Consider the following 27095-nt stretch of genomic DNA (forward strand, 5'->3'; position numbering starts at 1 on the left):
ATGCATTTTTTTGAAAATATTCACTGATTATTCAAAAAATGATCACATGAAAACTACATAAATTCAAGAAAAACATTTTAGAGCTAATTTTAATAAAATACAATGTTATTTTTTATAAAAGTTGAATTAATATAGCCAACAACCCATGGATTTTGTGTTTACATCATAAATATTTACTGGTTTAAGAAACAGAGATTTGTAATTTTACTTCAGGTGTTAATGTATTAAGAGGAAGTGAACATGACAACCCCATGATATATACCATTTGGTGCAGTAGACATGGGAAGATTGAAGTTCTTGACAAATAGCAAACAAATCAGGTGAAACCTAGGATCTTTCCAACATTTTTTCTGAAGGAAAATTCTTAAATGCAGTAGTGAAAACATATAGTGGTTTCATGGATTTGAGGAGGTGGAGATTGTAGTTATGGAGTAGCTGAGGAAATTGTAATTTGTGTGGCAAAATTCCAGACAGGGGAAAGCTGCTGAAAGAAAGAACTGAAAAATTATGCAGTTAATCTCCTCAAGTTTGGAGCTGAATACGGCTGAGATTACATACAGTAAAACTCAATAAATTCTGGCAAAACAAAAAAAAAAAACAAAAACAATTAGATAAGTAGTTTAAAGATCTAACACAGAGGTGAAAATGTTTAAGTTTTGGACAGTCATAGTGGAAAGCACTGCTTGAACACACAGACAGCCAATGAAAATTCCAAAGAATATGTACTTTGGTAATGAGGCAAAATTAGACCTAACCTAACAGCTACTCTAGTCCACCTTTAAAAATAAAACCCTGAAAACCATCCAAAAAAAAACATGAAGTTGTGTAGCAAGTACCTTGTCTTTCTACCAAACGTAATTCAAATCTTCAAAGGAAAATAATCAAGATTAGACACTCAACAATGTAATATCATAATTTCTTGCACCCCATTGAAAATTACTAAGCATGCAAATAAGCATATGTGACCCATAACCAGTATAAAAATCAGTAAAAGAAGCAAACTAATAAATTAGTGGTGGACTTAGTAAAGCAGGGATTTAATAGCTATAATAAATATTCAGATGCAGACCAAAATTAAGGAGAAAACATGGACATAATTAGGAGAAACAAGAGATGTTTTTAAAAGTAACTGAAATTTATAGAAATGAAGAAATCCAATAACTAAAATGAAAACATCACTGAAATATTAAGAATGGAAAAGGCAATGCTGAAAAAATATCATCGAACTGGAATTTCAGTATGCAATATGAATCAGGGAGAAAAAATATATATATTTTAAATTAGAGACAGTGACATATAGAATAATAACAAATATTCAAATATGCATACAGGGTTATGTCAGCAAAAATAACATAGTACATACCTCCAAAGCCTTGGACCTCAACAGAAACATCAAAAAATCAAGATAAAACAGTCCTGATCAACTTGTGAGAACTTGATAATTGAAAAAGTTTTACAGCTAGCTAATAAATGTTGAATGAAGAAGACGGCAATGTAAAATTGTAGGAAAACTATGTGACATTGTACCAGCCCTTGTCCACACACTCCCTGGCACAGTGACAGTCTTGAAGAGGACAGCCCAATTTCCCCTGACAGGACCCTCGTCCAGAGGGAGTGGTGTAGACTATTCTCAAAGAATTTTGTTTGTCTGTGGCCTACTGGAGGTGAACTGAAGGCCTAACACAAGATGCTTATCTTTGTTTCATCTCATTCAGAACTAACACAGCACTGACAGGTCAGGTAGTCCTCAAAACCATCATAAGGCAAATAACAAAATATTACAACAGCAACATTGGCATTCAAAAAAAAAAAAAAAAAAGAACCCCAAAAGCCTGGGAGAAGAAGCTGGACAGAGAGAGAAAGTTTCTTTGTAAAGGTAGAACATTCAAATGTACCCACATATACTGGAGAATTTAGAAAGTCACATCATAGCCACGGATAGACATGACCTTGGGAAAGACCTGAAAATACCCTAAGTGTTCACCTTTGGCTGATCTTCAGTATCAGAACAAAAAGGACATGGACCCTAAGGCAGATGTGTAAATAACATGGTTAAGCATTAAGTGATGGTCCAGCACAGAGCCAATTGGAAAATCTGTGATAGATATTTTATTTTCTTCCCTACCTTTCCCATCCCTTCCAATCCCTTCCCTTCTGTCTATCTCTCACTCTCTCTCACTCTGAATCTCCCTGGCTGTTCCCTCCCTCCTCCTCCTCCTTCTACTTTTACTTCTCCTCCACCTCCTCCTCTTCCCTATTCTCCACTTCTTCCTCTTCTGCCTTCTTCGTTTCTCTCTCTCTCTCTGTCTCTCTGTCTCTGTCTCTCTCTGTCTCTCTCTCTCTCTCACTTTCTCTCTCTTCTGCTTTGGGTCGCTTGGCATTCGTATATTCTCTACAAATTTATACCTGAAAACAAGGTAAAGGAGCAGAGATTCATAGATCATACACGATTAAGAACACAGACTTGATAAAAATAGTTTAGAAATATTACCAAACAAACAGCCACAAGAACAAAATCACATCCTAAGAAGCACAACAATTCTGCTTTTCAGAGTTACCGCTTTATAATATTCAAACTTTTACTTTTCAACAAAACATTACAAAGCACACATTAGACAAGAAAATGAAATAGAATGCATACAAATGGAAAGAAGTAAGTGAACCTATTTCTATTCACAAAAGACATAATCCTATATAATAGAAAATCTCTACTTATAGCATGTAAGATCAACAAGCAAAATTAGTTGTGTTTCTGCACAACATAAATGAAGTATCCTAAAGAATACTGGGTAAACAATCCATCTAAAATGGAATAAAAATAATATTATTCTGATAATAAATTTAACTTAGGAGTTGAATCACTTGTACAGAGAAAACAACAATATATTGCTGAAAAAATGAAAAACTTAAATGAAAGGAAAGACAGCCTTTTAATGGATTCAAGGACTTGTTGCAATTGCAGCACTATGCAAAGCATTATACAGATTCAATTCAATTCCTATCACAATTCTAATGTCATTTTGAAGAAATGTAGGAAAAATCATAAAATTCATATGGAATTCCAAAATAACCAAAACAATGTTAAAAAAGAAGAACAAAATTGAATGACTCACTCTCCACTGATTCAAAACTTACCACAAAACTACAATAATCAAAAGAATGTGATATTGTCTTAAGGATAGACACATAGAAAAATGGAATAGAATCGAGAGCCCAGAAATAAACCCTCACATCTGTGGTCAACTGATTTTAGAGAAAGATGCTTCAACAATTAGTAGGTAAAGAACAGTCTCTTCAATAAATGGTACTGGGAAAATTACATATCCAAATTCTAAGGAATGAAGTTGAATCCCTACCTCACATTATATACAAAGATGAAATAAAAATGGATTAAAAACTCAAATGTAAGCACAAAACCCATAAAACTCTAAGGGAAATAAAGACTATACGAGGTACTTCAATAAATCAACAGTAAAAAAGATAAACAAACCAATCGAAAAATAGTCAAGGGACATGAATTTTAAAAATATTTGTACTGACAAATCTTCACACACATACGATCCATATATGGTGAATAATCAGTGGCTCACACTATCATCACATAATTGCGTATTCATCACCATGTTAATTTTTGGGACATTTGCATCACTCCAGAAGAAGATATAAAAAGAAATAAGAAAAAAATTCATATATCCCATACAACTTAATGCTTCCCTCTCATTGACCACTAGTATTTCAAGCTGCCAAATTTATATTACCCCTTATGCCCCCTATTATCTACTTATTTGTTATCCATATTTTTTACTCATCTGTCAGTAGTCTAGATAAAAGGACCATCAGACAAAAGGTTTTCACAATCACATACCAGGGTAAATGAATATTGATTTCAAAAAAGAAGATATACAAATAACCAACAAGTACATGAAAAGTTGTTTAACGCCATTAGGGAAATTCAAGTCAAAATTGTGAGAAGGTGCACAGGTGATTCAGTGGTAGAATGCTCTCCTTTCATGTGGGAGACCCAGTCTAATTCCTGGACCAGGCACCCCCCTAAAAAACAAACAAAGAAACAATCAAAAAACAGTAAGAGAAATGACATTATCGACACGGTGATATGAAAAGTTACTGAAAAACTTTCTCTAGAAATTCAATGAGAAAAAGGACAATTCTGAATGTCCATAAGTCTGGAGGAAGCTATAGACTGGAGAAGGACCCTATAAATGCCAAATTGAAGAGAGAGAAGAATGTTAGGTAGTAAAACTCCATAATGGATCAGCCAGCCCCCTCCCTTCTACCTTATTTAGCTTACACACATTGTGTGAGTGGCACAGAAAAGGCAGCTGGGATCTCTCCCATTGGGGACAAAGAATATAAATTCTCTCACAGCAGTGAGACAGAGCCCCACCATTCAGCGAACCAAAGTATAGGGTTGGGCATTTCAAGGCCCAGGTCATTGAGGGATAAAGAGTCTGAGAATATGTGGACAAAGTCTGTATGTTTAGCTGTAGGTTGGAAAGCACTTCTCTTATCCCTTAGGGAAACAGCAGTGGGTGGACCCCTGCCTGGGTGTCCACCGAAAACTGGGTCATCCAGGAAGTCATCTGCAACAAATAAAGTAGGAGACATAGCCTCACATTAAGCCAGACTTGGCCAGCAAACTGAGGGCACAGGAGCCAAACAGTTCCTGCCACTCCAATAAGATGGTTTCTGTGTTACTAGACAATCATCATGTGAGGACTAGTAAGTTATCAACCAGTGCTACCTGTTACGCAGCCTGGAAAGTTCAAGAGAATTGTTGGGCTTTATCAAAGACACTCCACAAAAATATCTCAGACCCAAAGGAAGTGGTCTGGACTCCCATGTAAGGAATGCACACTTGTTCTGGCTGAAAAATGTGAAGGACCCAACTGTTGAATCAGTGTCCTTATATAAACCCAGGTGTTAGTTGGCAAAAAACAGACAATCAATGGGAGCAGGCAGACTTGTTTTACCCACACAGTGAGACATTGCTGTGGGGCCCAGAGTCAATCCCCATCCTTGAGGCCGGGCAGTGTGGGCATCTAGTGTTTCAGGGAGACCAGAGTCAAGGCCAATTTGACAACTGGCCAGCAAAAGAGATGAACAGGTAGAAAACACCAAACTAACAAACAAAAAAACCCTACAAAAAGGGAGAAAACAACATCCAGAATAAAATAAACAAGAAAATCAGATGCCTAGACACCAGCTCATGTGAGAAAGCACAACAATATAGCTCAACCATAAAAACAAAGTAACATGTCAACTGAGATAGAGGAGTTGAAACAACTTAATTAAAGATGTTCAAAGAAATCTTCTAAATCAAATCACTGAAGTAAAGGAAAGTGTGACAAAAGAGATGAAATATATAAAGAAGACACTGGAGGAGTACATAGAAGAATTTGAAAGCTTGAAAAAAAATAAATGGCAGAACTTATAAGAATGAAAGAGACAAAAGAAGAGATCATAAAAACCATGGAGACACACAACTGCAGTTTTGGAGAAGCTAAAGAAAGGATTAATGAACTAGAGGACAGAACACCTGAAATCCTATACACTAAAAAATAGATAGGTAAAAGAATGGTAATGTATGAGCAAAGTCTTGGTCTCAGGGAACTGAACAATACGAAGCATGTAAAAATATATATTATGAGTATCCCAGGTGGAGAAGAGAAGGGATGGGGCAGAAAACATAATGGAGGAAATAATCACGGAAAATTTCACAATTCTCATGGACAACATAAAATTACAGATCCAAGAAGCACAGCATATCCCAAACAGTATAGATCCAAGTAGACACACTCCAGGACACTTACTAATCAGATCATCAAGTATCAAAGACGAAAAGAATTCTGAAAGCAGCAAGAGAAAACTGGTATGATGTATTTAAAATCCTGAAATAGACCAAATATCACCCAAGAATTCTATATTTGAAAAAATTGCCCTTCAAAAATGATGGAGCTTAAAATATTTACAGATAAGCAGACACTGAGTGAGCTAGTGAATAAGAGACATGTTCTACAACAAATACTGAAATGATTGCTACAGGCAGATAGGAAAAGGCAGGAGAAAGAGGTCTAGAGAAGAGTGTATAAATGGTGATTAACAGTAAGGGTACTAATAAGTAAAAAGAAAGAGCGAAAAAATATGACAGACAAAATCCAAAAGACAAAATGGTTGAAGAAAATACAGCCTGTACAATAATAACATTGACTGTTAATGAATTAAACACCCCAATCAAAAGTCATCGTTTGACAGCATGAATGAGAAAAACAAACAAACAACAACAACAACAACAAAAGTGGATTCATCTGTATGCTGTCTGCAAGAGCCTCACTTAATACCCAAGGAAAAAAACAGGTTGAAAGTGAAAGGTTGGAAAAAGATACTATATGAAAACAACCAACAAGAGTAGGGATAGCTATGCTAATATCATACAAGTTAGACTTCAAATGATAAACAATTAAAAGAGAAAAAGAAAGACACTATATATTAACAAGGAATATATATATACCAAGGAAGACATAATAATAATAAATATCTATGCACTGAGCCGGAGTGCTGCAAAATACAGGAGGCAAGCTCTGGCAACACTGAAAGGAGAAGTAGAACTTTCAAAATAATAGTTGGAGATGTCAACACATTACTTTCATCAACGAATAGAACATCTAGACAGGATCAGTAAGGAAAGAGAAACCTTGAATAATATGATTAACGATAATGTAAATTAACAGATATTTAGAGAACATTGCACACCAAAATAGGAGGATACACATGCTTCTTGAGAGTTCAGGGAACATTCTATAAGATATACCACATATTGGAGCAGAAAGCAGTACACAATAAAATTATTTTTTTAGGACACAATAGTTTTTTAAAAAATCAAAATTATACAAACAATTTCTTGTATCTGAAAGGAATGAAGTTTGAAATCAATAAGAGGTAGAAGGCTGGAAAATTCACAAGTATATGGAGGCTAAAAAACAACACTCTTAAACAACTAGTGGGCTAAGAAAGAAATTGCAAGAGAAATCAGTATGTATGTGAAAGCAAAAGAAAAAGAGAATATAACGTATCAAAACTTATGGGATACAACAAAGGCAGTGTGAGAGGGAAATTTATGCCCTAAATACCCATATTACAAAAAAAGGAGGAAGGTTGAGGAATGAACTGTTCACTTGGAGGAGCTAAAGAAAGAACAGCAAACTATCTAAAGCAAACTGAATGAAATGAATAAAAAGATTATAGCAGATATAAAGGGAAATTGAGAACATGAAAATAATAGAGAAAATAAATAATCCCAGAGAGTTGGACTGTGAAAAAATCAATAAAATTGTTGGACCATTAGCTAGGCTGACCGTAAAAGAGAGAAAAAGTATACAAATAAAGAAAACTAGAAATGAGCAGTGGGACATAACTACTGACCCTGCATAAATAAAGGAGATAATGAGATAATGATAAATCTATATGCTAACAAACTGGATAGGTTAGACAAAATGGACAATTTCCCAATAAAGCATGAATAAACAGTACTGAGTCAAGAAGAAGTAGAAGCCTTCAACGAATCAAATACAGGTAAAGAGATTGAAATAGTCACCAGAAAACTCCCAAAAAGAAAAGTCCAGTATGAGATGGCTTCACATGTGATTCTACCAAATATTCAAGAAAGAATTAATACCAACCTTGTCCAAACACTTTAAAAAATTGAACAGTAGAGAAAGAATGCTCCAAGTGCTGGACCTTGATCCTAGTTCCAGAGGTACTAGCATAACCCTCTTGCACATATTGAGTATGTTTATTTCTGTGCCAATCTATCTAGCAGCAGCCTGCAACACTGAATTCAATTACAGACTTACAAGTAGCCTGCCATTGGTGGCTCATAGAGCTTCCCTATAACATTCTGTCAAATAGCTGAATGGCAGCTGAGTGTCAGCTGTTGGATATACAATGAACTACACAGAATACGAGGAAATGCTAGTTCCTGCAGAAATGAAGGCATTTGTATCTGTGCTATTGAAGGAATTCCTAAGTCTACATGCTCATGTCCAGGACAAGATGCATGCAGAGAAAAGACCAGGGAAGTCCCTAGGTGTTTGCCTCAGGTTGCCTCTAAACTCATTAATAAGACAGCTAAGCTCTGAAGGACCGCACTCACACAGGTCAATCTGCAAAAACTGAAATGATGTTTCGCTTTTTATCAGAACTTGGAATTCGAAAGAATATCTGTAATAACAGTAGTTGAATACAATCTTATATAACTCAGTGTCTAAATTCCAGTGATAATACATTAAAATATCAAAACGTCTAGATGGCTGGTGAGAAATAAGTGGAGATACCTATTGGCTAATGTTGGAATATAATGTGAGTAAGGCATAAACTTGTTAAGTCAACCCACTGAAAAAAAGCTATGTCTAGTTGGCAACACAAGATTAAAAAACACACAAAGAAACAGGAACTGATGGCCTATGATAAGGAGAAGATAAATGCATCAGAAACCATCAATGAGGAAGACTAGATTGGGGCCATACCAGACAAAGATCTTTTTAAATGGTCCTAAATATGATCGAAGAGCTAAAGAAAAACATGGACAAAGAAGTAAAGGATGTCAGGAAAATAACAGATGAGCAGAAAGTGAATGTCAATAAAGAGATAGAAATCATGAAAAGAAATGAAACAGAGCTGAACATCACAGTGCAGTTTTAAGAATATATCCCAAGAGAGATCAATATCCCATTGGAGTTGACAGATGAAAGATAATTGAACTCATCTAGTCTAAGAGTAGAAAAAAAAAGAGAAAAGTGGACAGAGTCTGAGAGAAGCTTGGGATACCATTAAGCATACTAACATAGACATGATGGGAGTCCCAGAAGGAGGAAAAAAGGACAGAGACAAAATTCAAAGATATAATACTGAAAACTTCTCAAAATTAGCAAAAGATATGCTTATATATGCTGAAGAAGCTCCATAAACTAAAAAAGAGCATACTGAGATATTTTATAATCAAACTGTTGAATGCCAAGGTGAAAGCATTCTGAAAGCCACAGGAAAGAAGCAATATATCATGTACAAGGCAGTATCAATAAGTTTAAGTGCCAATCTCTCACTGGAAACAAGAAAACAAGAAAGCAGTGGGATGACATATTCATCTGCAAGAAAAAAAAAAAGCCAACCAGGAATTCTATATGCAGCAAAATCTCCCTCAAAAATGAGGGAGAGATTGAGACATTCCCAGTTAAACAAAATCTGAGCAAGTTTGTCAACACTATTCTGGACACACTAGCAAGGCTAAATTGAGTTCTTCAGACTGAAAGGAAAGGACACTCAACAACATATCAAATGTGCAGGAAAAAATGTAGATCTCTGGTAAAGATAATGACATGGGAAATGTAAATGCCATTATTATTATAGTTTTGGTATGTACCTCCACTTTTTACTCCCTACAGGATCTAAAATACAAACAGTAATGATAAATCAATGGTATTAGATTCATAATGTATAAAAAGGGAATTTGTGACAATAACTACATAAAAATGAGGAATAGAGGATTATATGAACATGGTTTGTGTATGCTACTGAAGTTAAATTAGATGATGGTTAATTTCTATGGCATCTTTGCCAAGTTTGGGTATCCAGCTGTTTGGTCAGGAAGCACTGGCCTGGTTGTTAGTGTGAGGACATTTAATGGACTTAAATCATCAGTAGGTTGTTTGCATCTATGGTTGATTACATCTAAAATCAACTGAGGAGTTTACCTTGAACAATGAGAGAAGTCTTGTCCAATCAATTGAAGGTTTTAAAAAGAGAAGTGATAATTTCATCAGTCAGAAGAGAGAATATCCATCTCTACTTCAGCCAGTCAGTTACTCTTGGGGAATTCATGAAAAACCTTAATCAGTTTCCAATTTGACACCTGCCATATAGAATTTGGACTTGTGCATCCCCACAGTGTTATGAGACAATTTTTATAAAAATCTCTTAATATTTACTATCTTCTGTCCTGTTCTCTTTCCCAAGAGAACTGTGACTAAAACAATTAGTATCAAGACACTTGAGATTTATCTGGGTTTAGGGTGTTCAATTTAAGCCTCATGGTAAAAACAACACAGAAAAATTTCAGATAAATATGCACAGATTCAAGAATGCAACATCAATTGCTACTGAGTTTCCAGCTTGCCTACAAACTTAGAAAATGCCAGGCCTCACAATCACCTGAGCCATTTCCTTAAAATCTCTCAATCTTTCTCTCCCACTCTCTGCATACACACACACACATACACACACATGCACATATGTACATCACACAAACACACACACTGTTGGTTCTGCTTCTCTTGAGAAACCTGAGTGATGCAATGATGCAAACAAGATTTTGGTATGGAAAGTGGTTCTAGATGAAAAGAACCTTAAGAATGAGTTTTCTGAATTGGTTATGGGGTTTCTAAAATTGTTTCACAAATCTGATTAGACTTAAAGGCACTTTCCAGTAGTAAAGAGAGCATGGATAGTCCATGGCATACTGTGGCAATAGATTTAAAAAAAACCCACACAATTATAAAAAGCAAGTTTCTCAATGACAATGTATTTGATACCTTAGCACAAATTTGTCAAACTAATGAGTTTAATGTAATTGTCCATTTGTCACAAACTGCAGTAAAGAAAGTAGAGAAAGAAAAGGATGTGCTCAGAACTTCAAATTCCCAGCACAAGTGACACCTTAATAACCTGAAAGTTGTTATACCCACTTTGAAAGAAATCCTAATCCCCTATAATTTCAGGATTGAGATATCCAAAATGTAAACTCAGAGTAACATGAGCTAGTGATTGAATTACAACACAAAATGAATTCTCAGTGTTTGTAGTTATTTAAGGTTAAAGTGAAGACGTTAATTGGGAATTTTTAGGAAGAGGATCCTAAAAATTGGAAAGGGTACATATTTGTAGATCCTGATGCTGGGGATATTAAACTCTTAAATTCTGAAAATTCTTTGCTTTTAGAAGCAGTCCATCCATTTATTACAGAAGATGTCATACTGGCATTGCCTGAATAACCTCTAACGGCATCACCTGCAAGACCATGCTGATTCTCCTCAGAATCCACCATTAACATCCTGCTTTCCATATAGACCTATAATTAGACTCAAGTCCCATCAGACCTGGAAAATGAAGTACAAAGTGTGGCCCATGAAGAGGTGTGCTCATTCCAGAAAAATGAATGATTCTTGAAATTTCTAAATGTTAATCTGAGTAACATGCATGAGAATAGATTTTAGTAGTGTGGGACAATGGTGGAAGGAGTATAAAGCTGAATCTTGCTGAATTTATTAATATGGACTCTCTAGGCAGAGATTCTGGGTGAATGATTTAGCTCAAGAGTATAGAAAGACCTTTAATGGCATGTTTAATTAGTTTACTGAATCATGGACCAAAAGATAGAATAAATTAAATGATCTTGAAAATGCAAAACTCTCTTGTGGTACATAGAGGAAGGGCATCCAAGGCTCAGGGAAATTGTACTGTTAGAGTGGATAACCATGCAAAACCTTCTCAGTCAACCAAGAGAGCCCAAAGAACACACCTTTCACAAAAATTGTGAAAAATATAATTTTAAACAAAGGGCCAGATCCTTGAAGAGCTCTCTATTTACCCTATTTTGTAGCTCAAAACTACATGGAAGGGTATTTCTGTCACTGTATTCTGACCTTTAAATCAATAGGGATGATTAGGGCCTAGGGCAGCAGGTTCCAGGGAGTAGCACTTAATCACCAAAGACAAGGTGGTCATGGTTACCATAATGGATAGCCGATCAAAGCAGTATTCTGATTCTAACCCTCAGAGAGCTACAGTATTGGATAGCTGATCATGATAACCCTAAAAGAAAAATAAATGGGTAGTCCATGGATTTCTTTCTTGACCTATATATGGAGAAGAGTTGCAGGTCAAGAGAAGAAAAGTCTAACTGGACTCATGAAAACAAAGAGTCATGACCCTTCGATTAATTCCCTGACTTGAGGCAGTTTAAACCCAGGCATACAGGGAAGGATAATTCTCCTTCAGAAAAGGTCTCATGGAATTGAAAAAAAATTTATATTATTAATCTTTCACTCATTCTTCACCAAAAGAAATTACAACTTTTATCCAGAGAAACTATGCACTGAGGGAAAGAAAATGATCAGAATTTTCAGGAATTATTTCATGCAAGCTCTGAATTGACACTAATTCCAGGAGACACACTGTGGTCCACAGTTACAGTAAGGGCTTATGGAGATCAAATGATCAATGAAGATTTAGTTCTGATCTCACAGTGGACTTAGTGTGTCTGAAACACCCCTGTGGTTATCACCTCAGTTACAGAAACATAACTGTAATATATATATTATATATATATATCATATTATATATATGTTATTATTTTTAGATTATATATACTGGCAGAATTGTAGGAAATTAACACATCCTCTACATTTAGAATTCAGAAATTGATTTGTCAGTTGCTTCTTTTTCCATACCTGTAAGTAAAGGTCACCAGAAGCATTATGTTATTATCTAGTGTTTTAGTGTGCTAGATGCCAGAATTTGATAAAACAGAATTATAACAGCCTTTAAAAAGGGAAATTTATTAATTTGCTAGTGTACTATTCTAGGCCATGAAAATGTCCAGTATAAAGCAAGGCTATACAAATATCCAATCTAAGGCATCCAGGGAAAGAAATCTTCGTTCTAGAAAGGCAGTGAAGCTCAGGGTTTCTCTCTCAACTGGAGAGGCACATGGAGAACATGGCGATGTCTGCTAGGATTCTCTCTAGGCTTCTTGTGTCATGAAACTCTCTGGGGTACATTTTTCTTCTTCATCCCCAAATATCTCTGGCTCTGTGGACTCTAATAGCTCTTTTGGTTCTAAAGTTTTTCCAAAATTGTTCCCACTTTTAAAAGGGAACTTTGAAGATGGCTCTTTTAAGAGGACTCCAATAAGCATCCCCACCTGGTATGGGTGAAGACATACCTCCATGGAAACCATCTAATCAAAAGTTGCCAGCTATACTTCGGTGGGTCACATCTCCATGGAAACGAACAAAAAGCTCCCACCCAGCAATATTGAATGTGGATTAAAGGACAGGGCATTTCTGGGGTAAACCATGGATTCAAGCCAGCATATTCTACCCTTTGGATCCCAAAAAGACACGTTCTTTCCAAAAGCAAAATATATTCTTTCAGGTCTTAGAAAAATAACTACATGAAGAAGGAACTTTTGACCTGGGGGCCCCTCAGCTTCTTTTATAGAACCAGATGTGGCAATAAGATAAACAATCACAAGGTTTATGGTGAAGGACCTTTGAGAGCTCCAGACATGCCAACACCACACCCACCAGAAGGTGAATGAAGCAAGACTAGATATGTCTGTAAGATAAACAGCCATAGGCATGTGGTGAAGGCCTGTTCCTGCTTGATAACGCTGACTAAGCGCACATCAAAAGAGAGCAGTGTGTCAGAACCCCAGCACCAATCAGACCATAAGCCAACAAGCCTCTGTCCAATCAAGGAAGAGAACATCATCTAGTGGGCCTGATCCCCTATCGACACAATTTTCTTTATAAAAATGCAGCTCTCAGAAAGAGAGCCGAAGCCATTTTCTGTACTTTTGCTGGCTCTCACCTGCTTTCTCCCTGCTTTTCCCTTCAATAAATCTGTTATGCTTTGACTTGCTGTCCTGCACAGATTCCTTAACGACTTCAACCCAACACAGTCATTTCATAACAGTATCAAAAAGTCTTAAACCATGTCAGTAACAGTACAAATACAATACAAAGTCAGAAATAGTACAAAATCTCATCAAGGCCAGTTACAGGCATGGTCTGTTCTAAGGCAAAATTCTCCCCTGGCTCTGACTCTGAAAACTCAGATCAAGTTATTTGCTGTCAGCATATGAAGCAGGGGCAGTCATAGAATAAATGTCCCCATTTCCATAAGGAGAAATTGAAAGGAACACAGGCGACACTAGGCCCAGACATTTTTGAAAACCTGGAGGGCAAACTCCATTAGATTTCTAAGTCTGAGAGTCATTTATCTTCAGGACTTTAGAAAGCAGCAGTCCCAACCTTCCCAAGGGCCTACACAGCAGATCCACCTCTCTCTGAATGCAACCATGGGGGACACTGGGGAGACCACTTTTTTCTCAGCTGTACCCTCTCCAAGCATTAGGGGTCTGCACTTGGGCTCTCTGCCATCTCCAGGTCATACACTCAACCCTTCCATGTGGTGGCAACCAGGCTCTCCCCCATCCCCAAGGAATGTGCTCCACCCTCGTCAAGGCCAGAGGCAGCACAACTCTTTCACTGCAATGAGGTAGCTAGCCCGTCCTCTGTCTTCAGTGCAAACCCACCCTCTTTAAGTACTTGGGTGGGTCCTGCTCTCCTGGCTTGAGGTTTCTTGACTTCAGATCCCAACATCTGTGGTTCTGTTTTACCTTTGCTTTGTCCCTTTCTTGAGTCTTTTAATCCAGACTGGAAGTAGTTCTGTTTATGCAGGCCCCTCAGCACTCTTGTTGGGTTTCTATGTAGCAAAGCAAGGATCATGCCCATCAGACAGAAGGAGTTTCCACAAATCCTTCCTGAATAAGTCCACCTCTAATCCTGGCTTTCTCTGAAATGGCTGACTGGTTAACATTTGTCCTAATTCTCATATGGGTCCCCATTCTCTGGAAGATTCAGCTTCCCGGAGGCCCAGAACGTTCCAGACCATCTGTTTCTGGTTTCTTTATACCCAAGAATTCAGTTCTCAGCTTATCTCTTTCCTATTGTATTTCCCTATAAGCTACAAGGAGAATCTTGGATGCACTTTCCACATTGAATTTGAAAATTTCTTGCTCTAAATGTCCAAGTCCATGGCTTTTATAATTTACCTTCCAGCCAAAGCTATTAGTCAATTTTGCCAAATCATCTGCCTTTTTAAAACAAGGATCACCTTCCTTCCAGATTGCGATAGCACACACCTCTTTTCTGTCTGAAGCTTCATCAGAGCTATCTTTAGAGTCCACATTTCCCAACAATATTTTCAAAGCATTCTAGGTATCCTCTATCAAGCTTCTTATAACTTTTTCAAAATCTTCCCTTTATCCATTTAAAAAGGCTCTCTAACGTGTTTGGTATTTATAAACTGCAGTGGCATCCCTTTTCTGATACCAAAATCAGTTCTAGTTTGCTAGTTGCCAGAATGTGATATACCAAAAATGGTATGGCTTTTAAAAAGGGGAATTTATTAAGTTGCTAATTTATAGCTCTAATGTCATGAAAATGTCCAGTATTAAAGCAATGTCCAATCTAAGGCATCCAAGGAAAGACACCTTGTATCCAGAAGGCTAATGATATTCAGGTTTTCTCTTTCAATGGGAAAGGCGCATGGTGAACACGGTGTCATCTGCTAGCCTTCTCTGCAGGCGTCTTCCAGGAAGTCCCTGAATGACGTTTTCCTTTAGCATATCCAGAAGGCTTTGGCTATGTGACTCTAAAGCTTTCTTCAAAATGGTTCCTTCTTAAAGGGCTCCAGTAAGCATCCTCACTTTAATGGGTAGAGACAGAACTCCATGAAAACCATCTAATCAAAAGTTACAGCAATTGGGTGGATCACATCTCCATGGAAACAATCAAAAAGTTCCCACCCAGCAATATTGAATGCGGATTAAAGGGCATGGCTTTTCTGGGGTATACCACAGATTCAAACTGTCAAACTTGGCAAAGCCTGAAATACACTTTCACTATCATTCTTCAGGGTTATATCCATTCTCCAATCATCTGGTCTGCAGCTCTTTACAAAGGACATCATGTTGATAATGAGACATAATTTTGAAATGAAAGTAACATGAAAATTAATTCCAGTGGAAAGACTTCTTTTGCATTGTTTTTCTTCTTTTCTGCTCTCAATGAGTATGTAATTAATAAAATTTTACACTTTGTGAAAATGTAAAATTAGTAATAAAATATCTCCATCTTTAGAAAATATGGTAAAACTGTTTATGTAAGACATTCCTAAACTCTTTTCCATGCCAACTTTCAAGTATAAAGAATATAATAGATATTTCATTGGTATTCATTATCCATTGATATGAAACTAAGTGGATTTAAGGAATGGATTTACTAGAGAATTTATTTTATTTTTGATAAAAAATAAAACATATTATAATTTACTATACAATGTCACCAATAGTTAGTGGAGGAAATCCAAAAACTATACTAGGAGTATGAAGGTGGAGGTAAATAAAACCAGTTCAATCAATAATCCGATAGAAAAATGAGACCTACAAAATATGTGTTATCAGTCATGAGCTTGGATGCGATGGTTGCATTGTTAATATAATTTAGTACCATGAAAGCAAACCAGGTATAACAAGTCTAATCTAAAAGAACCAAAACAAATGTAATCATCAGCCGGAATCAGAGAGGACACAGATGATGGGCCTATTAGAAAAGGACTTTAAAGTAATTATGTTTACTATGTTAAAGGAATTAATGGAAAAGGCTGTCACATACTTTAACAGAAAGGGTATTATAGCTGAAATAGGGAAACAAGAACAAAAACGAAATAGAAATACTAGAAATATATTATATACATATATAGATGTATATGGGTGTGGGTATATAGATGTAAAGAAGTATGTAAATGTACATGCACTCTGTGTGAAATATATATATATATATACACACACAAGTAGGTCAGTAGAATGGTATGTCAGTAAGTAGAGTAGTCCAAAGGAAAGAGAGAGACAGAGAAATGAAGGAAAGAAGGAAGGAAAAGAAGTGAACAGAAAAGAGGGAAGGGAGGGAGGGAAAAATTCAGGGAAGGAGGGAGGGAAAGGAAACAGAAGGAAGGAAGAAAGGAAAGAAATAAATGAATGAAAAGAAAAGAAGGAAGGGAAGGAAGAAGGGAGGGAAGGGGAAAAGAGTGAAGAAAGGAAAAAAATGATGAAGCAAAATAGATTATCCAGGATAACACAATGATTAACATATATGTTATTAGAGTCTCAGAAGCAAAAAAAAAAAAAAAGACAAAGACAAAGAACAGAAGAAACTAGGCACATCATATTGGAATTTCTGAAAACCAAAATCAAAGAAAAACCTTCAAGATGTCCAAAAGTTGGGTAGACACTACACAAAGAGCAAGAAGAAAAGAATCATAGCAAATTTCTCATCAGAATGCACAAAAGCCAGACAGTGTCTTTAAAACTGAAAGAAACATTGTTACCAAAAAATGAAACACTTTATTTGCTAAAATATTTTGAAAATGTTATCAAAAATGAAGATGAGGGTGCACGGGTGGTTCAAAAAAGAATTACAGTGAAACAAAGTATTTTTTCAGAAAACAAAAGGTCAGAGAATATATTGTCATTCATTCTGTATTACAACATAAATATAAGAAGTTCTTTGGATATAAGGATTGATAATATCATGCAGAAATCTGAATCTATATAAAAATAAAGAATGTGAGAATTTATCAAAATGAAGTTAAATATAAAATGCATATTTGGCATTATTTTAATAACCTGAAAATATACCAGCTGGCACACTGGGTGTTGTGGATAGGTGGCAGTGTGATCACAGGACTCCAGAGCACACGATGGGTACGAAGCACAATGCATCTAGATCCTGCATTCCTGGCAGGCAGAAGGACAGCATTGAGTTTAGCAAGATCCCTTTGAACTAGAAATAACAGAGCAATTAATACCTGAAAACCAGTTTGTTCTACTATGATAAGTCCATATGAATGATATGATTAATAGAAGAACTAAAGAATAATCCTCTCAGTCATTGAAATGAGATGATTTATAAAGAAATAAACAGATACCCTACATGGGATGCTTTGATTAGAACATAGGCATGTGTCCTATAAAGTAGAAATCATCACGTACTTCCTAACATATCCTCCTCTAGTTTTCTCCTGAATTTAAATGACGAAACCATTAGACAAGGTAAAATGAACATGGTGATTTTCACTTTATCATCTAATTTTTCCTTTGCTGCACCTGATGGTATAATCATTCCATTTCTTGCCTCTGTGGATATTGTTTCACATGTGCCAATTAATTTTTATTCCTTTTTTATTATTGCTGCCAAAATTAATTTCATGGTAGATTCATTAGTGGTTTGAATAGAATCACCAAGGATATTTTTGCTTTATCAGATATTCCCTGGGCACCTGGGCAGACTAAACCAATACAACAGGTCATTTCTTGTTCGTGACAGTTTATAAGGCAATCATTTTCACTGAACAGTGAAGTCAGACGATCTTCACTTCCAAAGCCATGGAGAGATGCTACATTCCCTTGCCATTGTTTGACCATTGTTTGAACTCCATAAAAGGGGGAAATATTATCACTGGTTTAATGAGATAAGATCTCTGATCAGACACCATTCTAGACTTGGTGCAGGTAAAAACGGGGCTGGCCTCTGTGCTTCCGTGGCCAATAGTGACCTTGTGGATCACCTTGTGTTAGCAGGCACTGTTACCTGGAAGAGCATGGGCAGCTTAAATGTATGTCAATTAATGGAAATAAAGCCACTAAGAAACCGATGTTTCACAGGCCCAATAAGTGACATTGGGTTACATGGACCAAAATTGATGGGAAACTACCAGAAAGTAAGTATGAAATGCATGTCCTATAGATGTCTGAAAGTTTGTGCAAAAGTAGTCCTTAGGTAAAGAAAGTGAGCTTAGATTTATTTGCTAGAAAATCTAGATCCAAAAAGTACATTCATGCTCAGGGAGGTTTTGAAAAGAAATCTCTGAATTGCCACTTTATTCTATTTAATGTGACATCTGAGTCTGAATATGACACTTGCATAGGTAAGGAATCAGGATTAAAGGAGGAGAATAATAATGTATACAAACGGATAATGTGGTCACCTGTGTAATATAATGAGAGTGGCCAAAAAAGGATATTGAAAATTGTTTTTCCTTTCTTCATAGAAGCCTAAACATGAGAGCCAGTAAAAGCTTCAAAAACACTGCTAAACAGTTTGTTTTTAAATTTGTACTTGAATATTTCCATCTGCCCCTTGACCTTTCAGAGTCCTAAAATAATTCAGAATAATTAAGACCATACAGATTAGGTTAGGTTAGGTTGTAGCATTTAGATCCTATAGTGCAAAAGACTTAGTTTGTTCTTTTACTGGTGTTTACAGTCAAGTTATTCACATAAAAATGTTCATTAAGTAAGTTTTGTTTTTTTTTTTAATGAATTTATAGCATTACATGACCAGGGGAATGTGATAATGATAATTTGTATTGAAACGTGCTTTTCACAAATAGTCACTAAGTGTGCAGATAGAATAAAATATTTTATCACACTTAAGAGAATAATCTAGATAAAATAAATATCACTTAATACTATCTTAGTTCAAAAAAAATCTAAAATATTACCCATATAATTAACACCTAAAATCCCCAAGGCTTTAGAGAAAAAAAAGTCATGAACTGATGGAAATATATGCATGGACACATTTTCTAAAGGAATACTTTAGCATCATTATCAAAATAATTTTGATTTTGTATTTCTAACAATTTTCTCTTATATAAGTCATTCAAACAGTGATGCAAAATTATTTGCAACTTGCAATCCAATTGTTTACTCAAAGATAAGACTATATTGTTGAAATACATGAAAGAAAAATTTAGGAAAATTTAGTACTATCTTGGTCGCAAAAAAAAAATCTAAAATATTACCCATATAATAACACCTGAAGTCCCTAAGTCTTTAGAGAAAAAAAAAAAACCCTCATAAACTGATGGGAATATATGACATCCATGATGTCAATTTTGTCAGCATGAAGGCATCAGCGTTTTAGAGTTTGGTTTATGAAAGAAGAGGGAGCTGAAGAGAACAGTAGAGGGACTAAATGGAAACCTGTGTGGCTCCCAGCAAACACTGATTTTTAGTCTAGTAGAGCTAGCTCCATGTGACCATACTTTACTAAACAGCTGCCAAAAGGCAGAAAAGCATTTCTCTCACAGCCTACCTCACCAACCTTTTTCTTTGAGGATGTCTGACAACTCTCCAAAACAGAAAAGAAAAAAACACATTTCATATGTTCAGGGGAAAACAACACTTAGGGCATTTTGTGAAGAATATCATAACAATATGATGTAAAAGTCATTCATATTGCAAAGTAGTTGGTGCCTCATAGGAGATTTTGTTCTAGACACTTACTGAAGAAAGCCAGATGCTGAAAATATTTTCTGTGGCTTGGAAAGATTTGAAAAACTACAATCGTAATTATTTAGATTATTATATTATTAATTATCTAATTATTATTTGATTATTAATAATCAAATGATTATTAAAATTGACTAAAGATGAATGATTGCCCCAAATCCTGAAATTACAGTTTTCCTGGATATTCTATAGTTTCGGATCCAGTTTGATGAGGGTCATAGTGCACCTCTGACAGATGTGCAATATTCCCCAATTACTGAGTAGCTAACTGACTGCTCAGGAGATGTAAGTAATCATAAAATTACTCCTGGGCTTCCTGGGAGGTGGTGAAAGTTGAATTCTTTTATATGATCCTCAGAAGGGGCAGCAACACAGAGAAGCAGTTGCATAGATGACCTCATAAGGATGGGTTTGATTTGCTAGCTTAAGAATATCTGTAAATAATAGCCAAGTTTAATTTATTCTCCATGCCATATTCAATCCTTATTAAATATTAATTCCTACTAAATTGGAGTAATAAATAAAGACTGAATCCATCCTTGAGGAAGAGTGCTATAGTATAGGACTCTGAGGCAATGGATACAGGCAGCAATGCTTAGTAATATTCCCATGAGCAGGGCAAATCTTTTGATAAAGGAATCCTGTCTTTCCCTAGAAGGCACCTTCCCTTTCCTGACATCACAGCGGACATATATTTTATATTATTAAAGAAAATTGTAGGTATTCTCAGAAGGCATTTGGGAACAGAAATATCGACCTACAGGTCCCCAACAAAAATCATGGTAGTCTAAGACATGATTCTGTTTTCTGGGAAAGACGAAAAGAAAATTCTCTTTATCACTATTCTGTGAAGGAAAGGTCTGTATGGGACATTAGGTTTCAGATGGATAGTGAAACAGGAATTCAGTGAAGGGAACTGAGTCAAACAGATACACAGGAGAGACACAGGCTGGAATATATCAGTGTAATAATATAAAAAGGATGCAAAGAAGAAATCGCTGGAAGGGTACGAGATTCAGGAAAATTCAGGTAGTTCTGGGACACAGCAACCATGCCAGCCAAACAATAAAAAAGGCTTTTTGAGAGATGTTGTGGGTGAGAATTCATAGGGATTATTTGAGAGGAACAAATGGTGCAAAGCACAGGAAAATATACAGCTAAGCCATTGGTTGTATTTTATTATCATAGGGGATGAGAATGACCTGATGTACTATCATGACAGAGGAAGAAATAAAAATGTTGATCACATTTCTTTTTTCTATTTAACCTACATTTACAGAGCCCCTACTGTGCATTGACAGTCAGGATATGGTAACATCTGTGCTAATTTGAATGGACTGAGATACATTCATCATACTTTCTTTCTGCTTTAACAATGGTCCTGTAATTGGAGTAGAATTCAAACTTCAGATGATATTTTCCAACTCTAAAGACCTGGCTAAGGCAGTACTAAGAGAAATAGCAGGAGGCAATCATTTCTACCTCAGTATTATTGATGATCAAATGAAAAGAAGAGGGGTGATCTTAACACCTTATTTGGATTTTTATTGCATGGTACATTGAGATATTATCTCAATAATATCTCAATTCAAAGTTTATGATTCAAAGTTTATGATTCATTAAAATTTGCTCCTCTATATACCGGAAGGTGGTGATGAGAAATTATTCTACAATAAGATTCATCTTGCTAGGACTAACAGATGATAAACGATTACAGGTTTTTCTGCAGTTATTTCTGTTTCTCACCTACATTTTCACAGTTGCTGGAAATCTAATTATTATCCTCCTCACACTGGTGAGCACCCAACTCAAAACGCCTATGTACTTTTTCCTTCAGAATTTCTCCCTCTTAGAGATAATATTTACAACTGTCTGTGTTCCTAGATTCCTGTACAGCATGGCAACTGGGGACAAAGTCATCAGCTATAATGCTTGTTTCACCCAATTATTTTTTGTCATCCTTATTGGAGCAACCGAATTCTTCCTTCTAACTGCCATGTCCTATGACCGCTACGTGGCCATCTGCAAGCCCCTGCACTACACCACCATCATGAGTGGCAGAGTGTGCACCATGCTTGTCCTCTGCTGTTGGCTGACTGGGTTAGTTGTCATACTCCCACCTCTCAGCCTGGGAGTGCAGCTAGATTTCTGTAGCTCCAATCTCATTGACCATTTCGGCTGTGACGCCTCTTCTCTTTTGAGGATCGTATGTTCAGAAACAGAATTCATAGAACAGCTTGCTTTAATCATGGCTGTGCTGACCCTCATAGTCACACTAGTGTGTGTGATTTTGTCCTACACATATATTATCAAGACTATTTTAAGACTTCCTTCTGCTCAACAAAGGAAAAAGGCTTTCTCTACCTGTTCTTCCCACATGGTCGTAGTTTCCATCACCTATGGGAGTTGCATCTTCATCTATATCAAACCAGCAAAGGAAGGGGTGGCCATTAATAAGGTGGTGTCATTGCTCAACACCTCAGTCATCCCTTTGATGAACCCCTTCATTTATACTCTACGAAATAAGCAAGTCAAACAAGCTTTCAAGGAGGTGATAAAAAAGATTGCGTCTCTTAAAGAATTAGGAAACTGAGTTTAAATGTTAAATATATGTACATATACATCTTCTTTTGCTAAGCATTCTAATGAGAATCTATATTATACTATGTTTAACCACAGAAGTTTCTTTTTTATTATTTCTAGGACCACAGATTGAAGTAAGGGCCATGGTTTTATTTCAAATAAACCTTTATTTATAATGAACTATTTTCTCATATGGACATCAAAATACATTTCAAATTTTCCGAGGAAGACTTAATCATATTTGTTTCCAAAGCAAAAAAAGACAGCAACAAAAACTTGAATTATATTCCATGCATTCATTTATTTAGATTACTAGCTTTTTCAAGGCAAAAATTATTCCTGTAAGGATTTCTTCCTTGTCTGGGGTACACTATTCCAAGAAAAATGGGTGGAGTTGATTTATTTCTTCTATTTTTCTTTTGTAAAACAAACCAGCCTGCTACAGGGACCCTGTAAAACTGTAAAACAGACTTCAAAGCTGTAGCTTTCTCCAAAGACTAACATGGATGTATTTCAGCCCACTAAATTTATTAAAAATGAGCTTCAAACTTTTCCAGAAGGGTTAAATAGTAAGGACTCTGCCCTCAACATTTTCCTGACTTAGAATATTCATAACACAACAATTAGGGCAAAAGAATAGATAAAGCCAAAAAGCTAATAACAAACTAATTTTATATATAGGCCTTATAAAAGTAATTCACAAAACCAGTTTTCTTTGTCTTATACTTTCTAGATATCAGCTCATTTGGCAAATGAAATGTCTTCATCTTTGGAAAGGGCAAATGATCCAGTAGTGCTAGTATTTAGAAATCCCTAGAGGTATCTTGGTATTTGTTGTCCAAGGTTCAAAAATTGTTAGATTTTTGAATCTAGCATATTGGGTGGGCAATGGTGGGGCAGTGGCATTGTTGTCTGTCGCCTGCCATGCCTGAGACCCAGGTTTGAGTTCCGATGCCTCCCAATTAAAAAAAAAAAAAAAAAAAAAAAAAACTAGCATATTCTTACTTGTTTTGTTTCTACCAGACTTCTATACAAAAGAATATACAAAATAAATCTTCTAACAGACCAGGTCTCGGTCTCTTCTATAGTGAATAAAGAACTTAGTGTTGGGAGGAGTGGGCAAAACAGCATAGAATCCTATATAGTTTGATTAATGTCAGGTCATACAAACTGATAGCTGAAACTAAAAGTCATGAGTCATGGGACCATAGTAGAACTTTTACTTCCAAGATTTAAGCTAGTGTCCTAGGATTGAATATGTTTCATTATGAAGCAAAATAAACCAAAGAAAAAGATTTATGATCTCCCAATCTCTCTCCTCAAAACATTAGATATTCTGATATCTGTGTTTTTAGATATTTTCAATGTCTCTTACCCAATGGTCTCAAAATTGAACTGCTTTAGTTAGGCTAGATTCTTGTGAATTTTAATATTCTTTGTAATCACCACCTCATCCATGGAGCAGCCCAGTACCACAGGATTTCACTTTAGGTCAGCATTTCTAAAATTTTATTTGAAAACCACCCAGAAATCTTGTTACAATATAGATTCTTTTTCCAGTGGGCTGGATGGAACTTGAGGCTTCATTTGACAAAGCTCCCATGTGATACTGATGCAACCATATTAGGTGAAAATATCTGTTTGTAAGAATGCCTTGGAGCAGACTTGATAATGTTTCATAAATATGAGCCATCTACTCTAAATATTAGCAACTTTTGCATGGGTTCCTTGCCCCTTTCTTGTGCCTATGTCACACTAATCAGTGAAAGACAGCCTTACTTTACTACAAAGTAAAGTACGGGGCCGTTGGATGCCAATATTTTCCTATGTGGCATCAAAGGTTATGTGAATTGTAATGCATAGTAGCCCTATTTTTTGCAGTATATTTAATTGAACCAATAACAGTAAAGATGAGAACCTGCATGTATTAAGGAAAGAGGATATGGGAGGGGCAGAGAAATTGTAACAGACAAAAATTATCATTGGCAATAATGTGGCAAAATCGTAGTCACTGATTGAAGTTTCTCCCTTTCTAGAGACCGGTTATTTGTTCATTTTTTTCACAACTTATTCAGAGCAATACTCAGTTCATAAAATTAATCAGGACTAAAACCAATACAAAAACATAGAATTCTGTGCTTTTATGTTTTTATATTTCTAAACTATAAGAATATGTGTAATAAACAAAAAATAAAACAAAGTGATATATACTGATACCTGATGTTCACTTCCACAATAATTACATTAAATTATAATTACATGAAGGCCATACCCCTAAATTATTCTTCTGAGGCACAATATTGAGATTCCTGTATTTTCTTCCTGTGGTAATTTTCTTTCCACAAGTAAATTTGGGATTTACCAAAATTAAGTACTGTGGCACTAAAGAAACAACAGTATAGATATTTTCTATGCTAGATAATACAAATTATTTAGTATTTCCAGAAAGAGCAGGATTGAAGTTCTTATCATATAGAAAATAAATCTGGTGAGACCTATGATCATTACAGCTTTCTCTCTGAAGTTACATCTTGATATGATACAGAAAACATGGCATAGTGGTTTCACTGAGTTGAGAAAGTAGGGATTATAGCTCAAGATGGGTGAGGGTATTGTAATTTCTGTGACAAAATTCCAGAGAAGAAAATTTTGAAGGAAAAAAGGGCTCTAAAAATATGCCTACAGATCCCTTTAGTCTGGAGTTAAATAATGAGTTGGATGTGCAGAGTTTGAAACTCTACAATGTATGGAAAAAGGAGGAGGACATGTCAGGTAAATATTTCAGGATATACCACAGATTTAAAATGTTCACCTTCTGAATAGCCATCATGGAAATCTGTCTTAGACGTGGGGACATGCAGTGAAAATCTCATATAATTCATGCCTTAGTAATGAGGCTAAATTGAATTTAACCTGAAGTCTACCCTACAGCTCTTTAAAAACTAAACCTTTAAAAACAATCCAAAAGAGATCAAGCTTAGCATCAAGTTGCTGGTCTGTCTACCAAACATAACTCAAATCTTCAAACGACGATAACCAATTCCAGACACTCAACAATGTAATACAGTAATCTGTCATCCCATTGAAAATTACAAATTCTGCAAAAAACAGCAAAGTGTGATCCATAAGCTGGATAAAATTCAGTAAAAGAAACAAACCAGTAAATGACAAAATTAATGGAATTAGTATCCAAGGCTTTAAAGTGCTTTAATAAATATTCAAATGTAGTTTAAGATTTAAGAGAAAGCATGAATATAATTGAGAGGAATTGATAATATTTTTCAAAAACAAATGAAATTTACAGACATTATAAAAATTCAATACCTAAATTGAAAGAATCACTGGGAGACATTTTAATGTAATAGACAAGAAAAGGTCATTGAACTGGAATTTCAGTACCAAATATACAATTAAGAATCAGGGAGAAAAATGTATTTTTTTTTTTAATATAGAGATAGTGATGTATGGGAGAGTAACAAATATTCAAATATGTATGTATAGTGGTGTCAACAAAAAGTATGACAATTTAGCTCCAAAGCATAATGCTTCCAAAGGAACGTAAAAATATCAAGACAAAACAGTGATAATCAACTTTGTGAGAACTCTGGAAAACCACTAAAGGTTTCCAACCAGCAAGCAAATGCAGAATCAAGAAAATGACAATATCAGGAAGCTTTGCGGCATAGCACTAGCCTTTGTCCAACTCCCTCCCTGGCACAGCAGCAGTCTTGAAGAGGACCACCCATGTCCCACTGTGGGATGCTATGTCAGAGGGAGTGGAGTAGACTTTATTCTCAAAGAATTAGGTTTCTCTGAAGACTACAGCAGGTGACCTGAATGACGCAAGGTGCAGGTATTTTATTTCAACTAATCCAGAACTCAATGCCAAAAATAGATAGGCTGTCCATATATCATAATACAAACAAAAAAATATTACGATAGTGTCAAACAATAGAGTACGAAAAAAAAATAAAACAAAACCGAAAAATGGAGCACCAACAACCTTGGAGGAAAGTTGGAGAGAGGGTCTTTCCAAAGTAAGTGTTTTAAAATTGGCCCATGTATCCTGGAAAATTTTGAAAGCCATACTCATACCCAGGACTAGTCACAACCTTAGAAAAGATCTGACAAGACCCTAAGTTTTCATCTCTGGTTGACTTCAGGCATAGAAAAATATAAACTAAATATTTAATTACAGCAACTCTAAAGAAAAAAAAAAAAGAAAAGAATAAGCAACTTCATTTAAAATTAGGCAAAGAGGGCGGGCCGCGGTGGCTCAGCGGGCAAAGTGCTTGCC

The 27095-nt window shown here is 35.8% G+C and overlaps 1 protein-coding gene across 1 annotated transcript; it reads left to right on the top strand.

The window, feature by feature from the left end:
* Positions 1-21869: 21869 nt before the first annotated feature.
* LOC143690621 (olfactory receptor 6C2-like) lies at positions 21870-22808 on the top strand. The gene has a single exon (XM_077168259.1). It carries the CDS (start codon positions 21870-21872, stop codon positions 22806-22808), a length of 939 nt encoding a protein of 312 aa, XP_077024374.1.
* Positions 22809-27095: the final 4287 nt, after the last annotated feature.

Source organism: Tamandua tetradactyla, chromosome 7, assembly GCF_023851605.1.
Source record: "Tamandua tetradactyla isolate mTamTet1 chromosome 7, mTamTet1.pri, whole genome shotgun sequence".
Lineage (NCBI taxonomy): Eukaryota > Metazoa > Chordata > Mammalia > Pilosa > Myrmecophagidae > Tamandua > Tamandua tetradactyla.

Bases quoted from the DNA above. Each gene is read 5' to 3' on its own strand.
- LOC143690621 (XM_077168259.1), top strand. From the start codon at position 21,870: ATGAGAAATTATTCTACAATAAGATTCATCTTGCTAGGACTAACAGAT.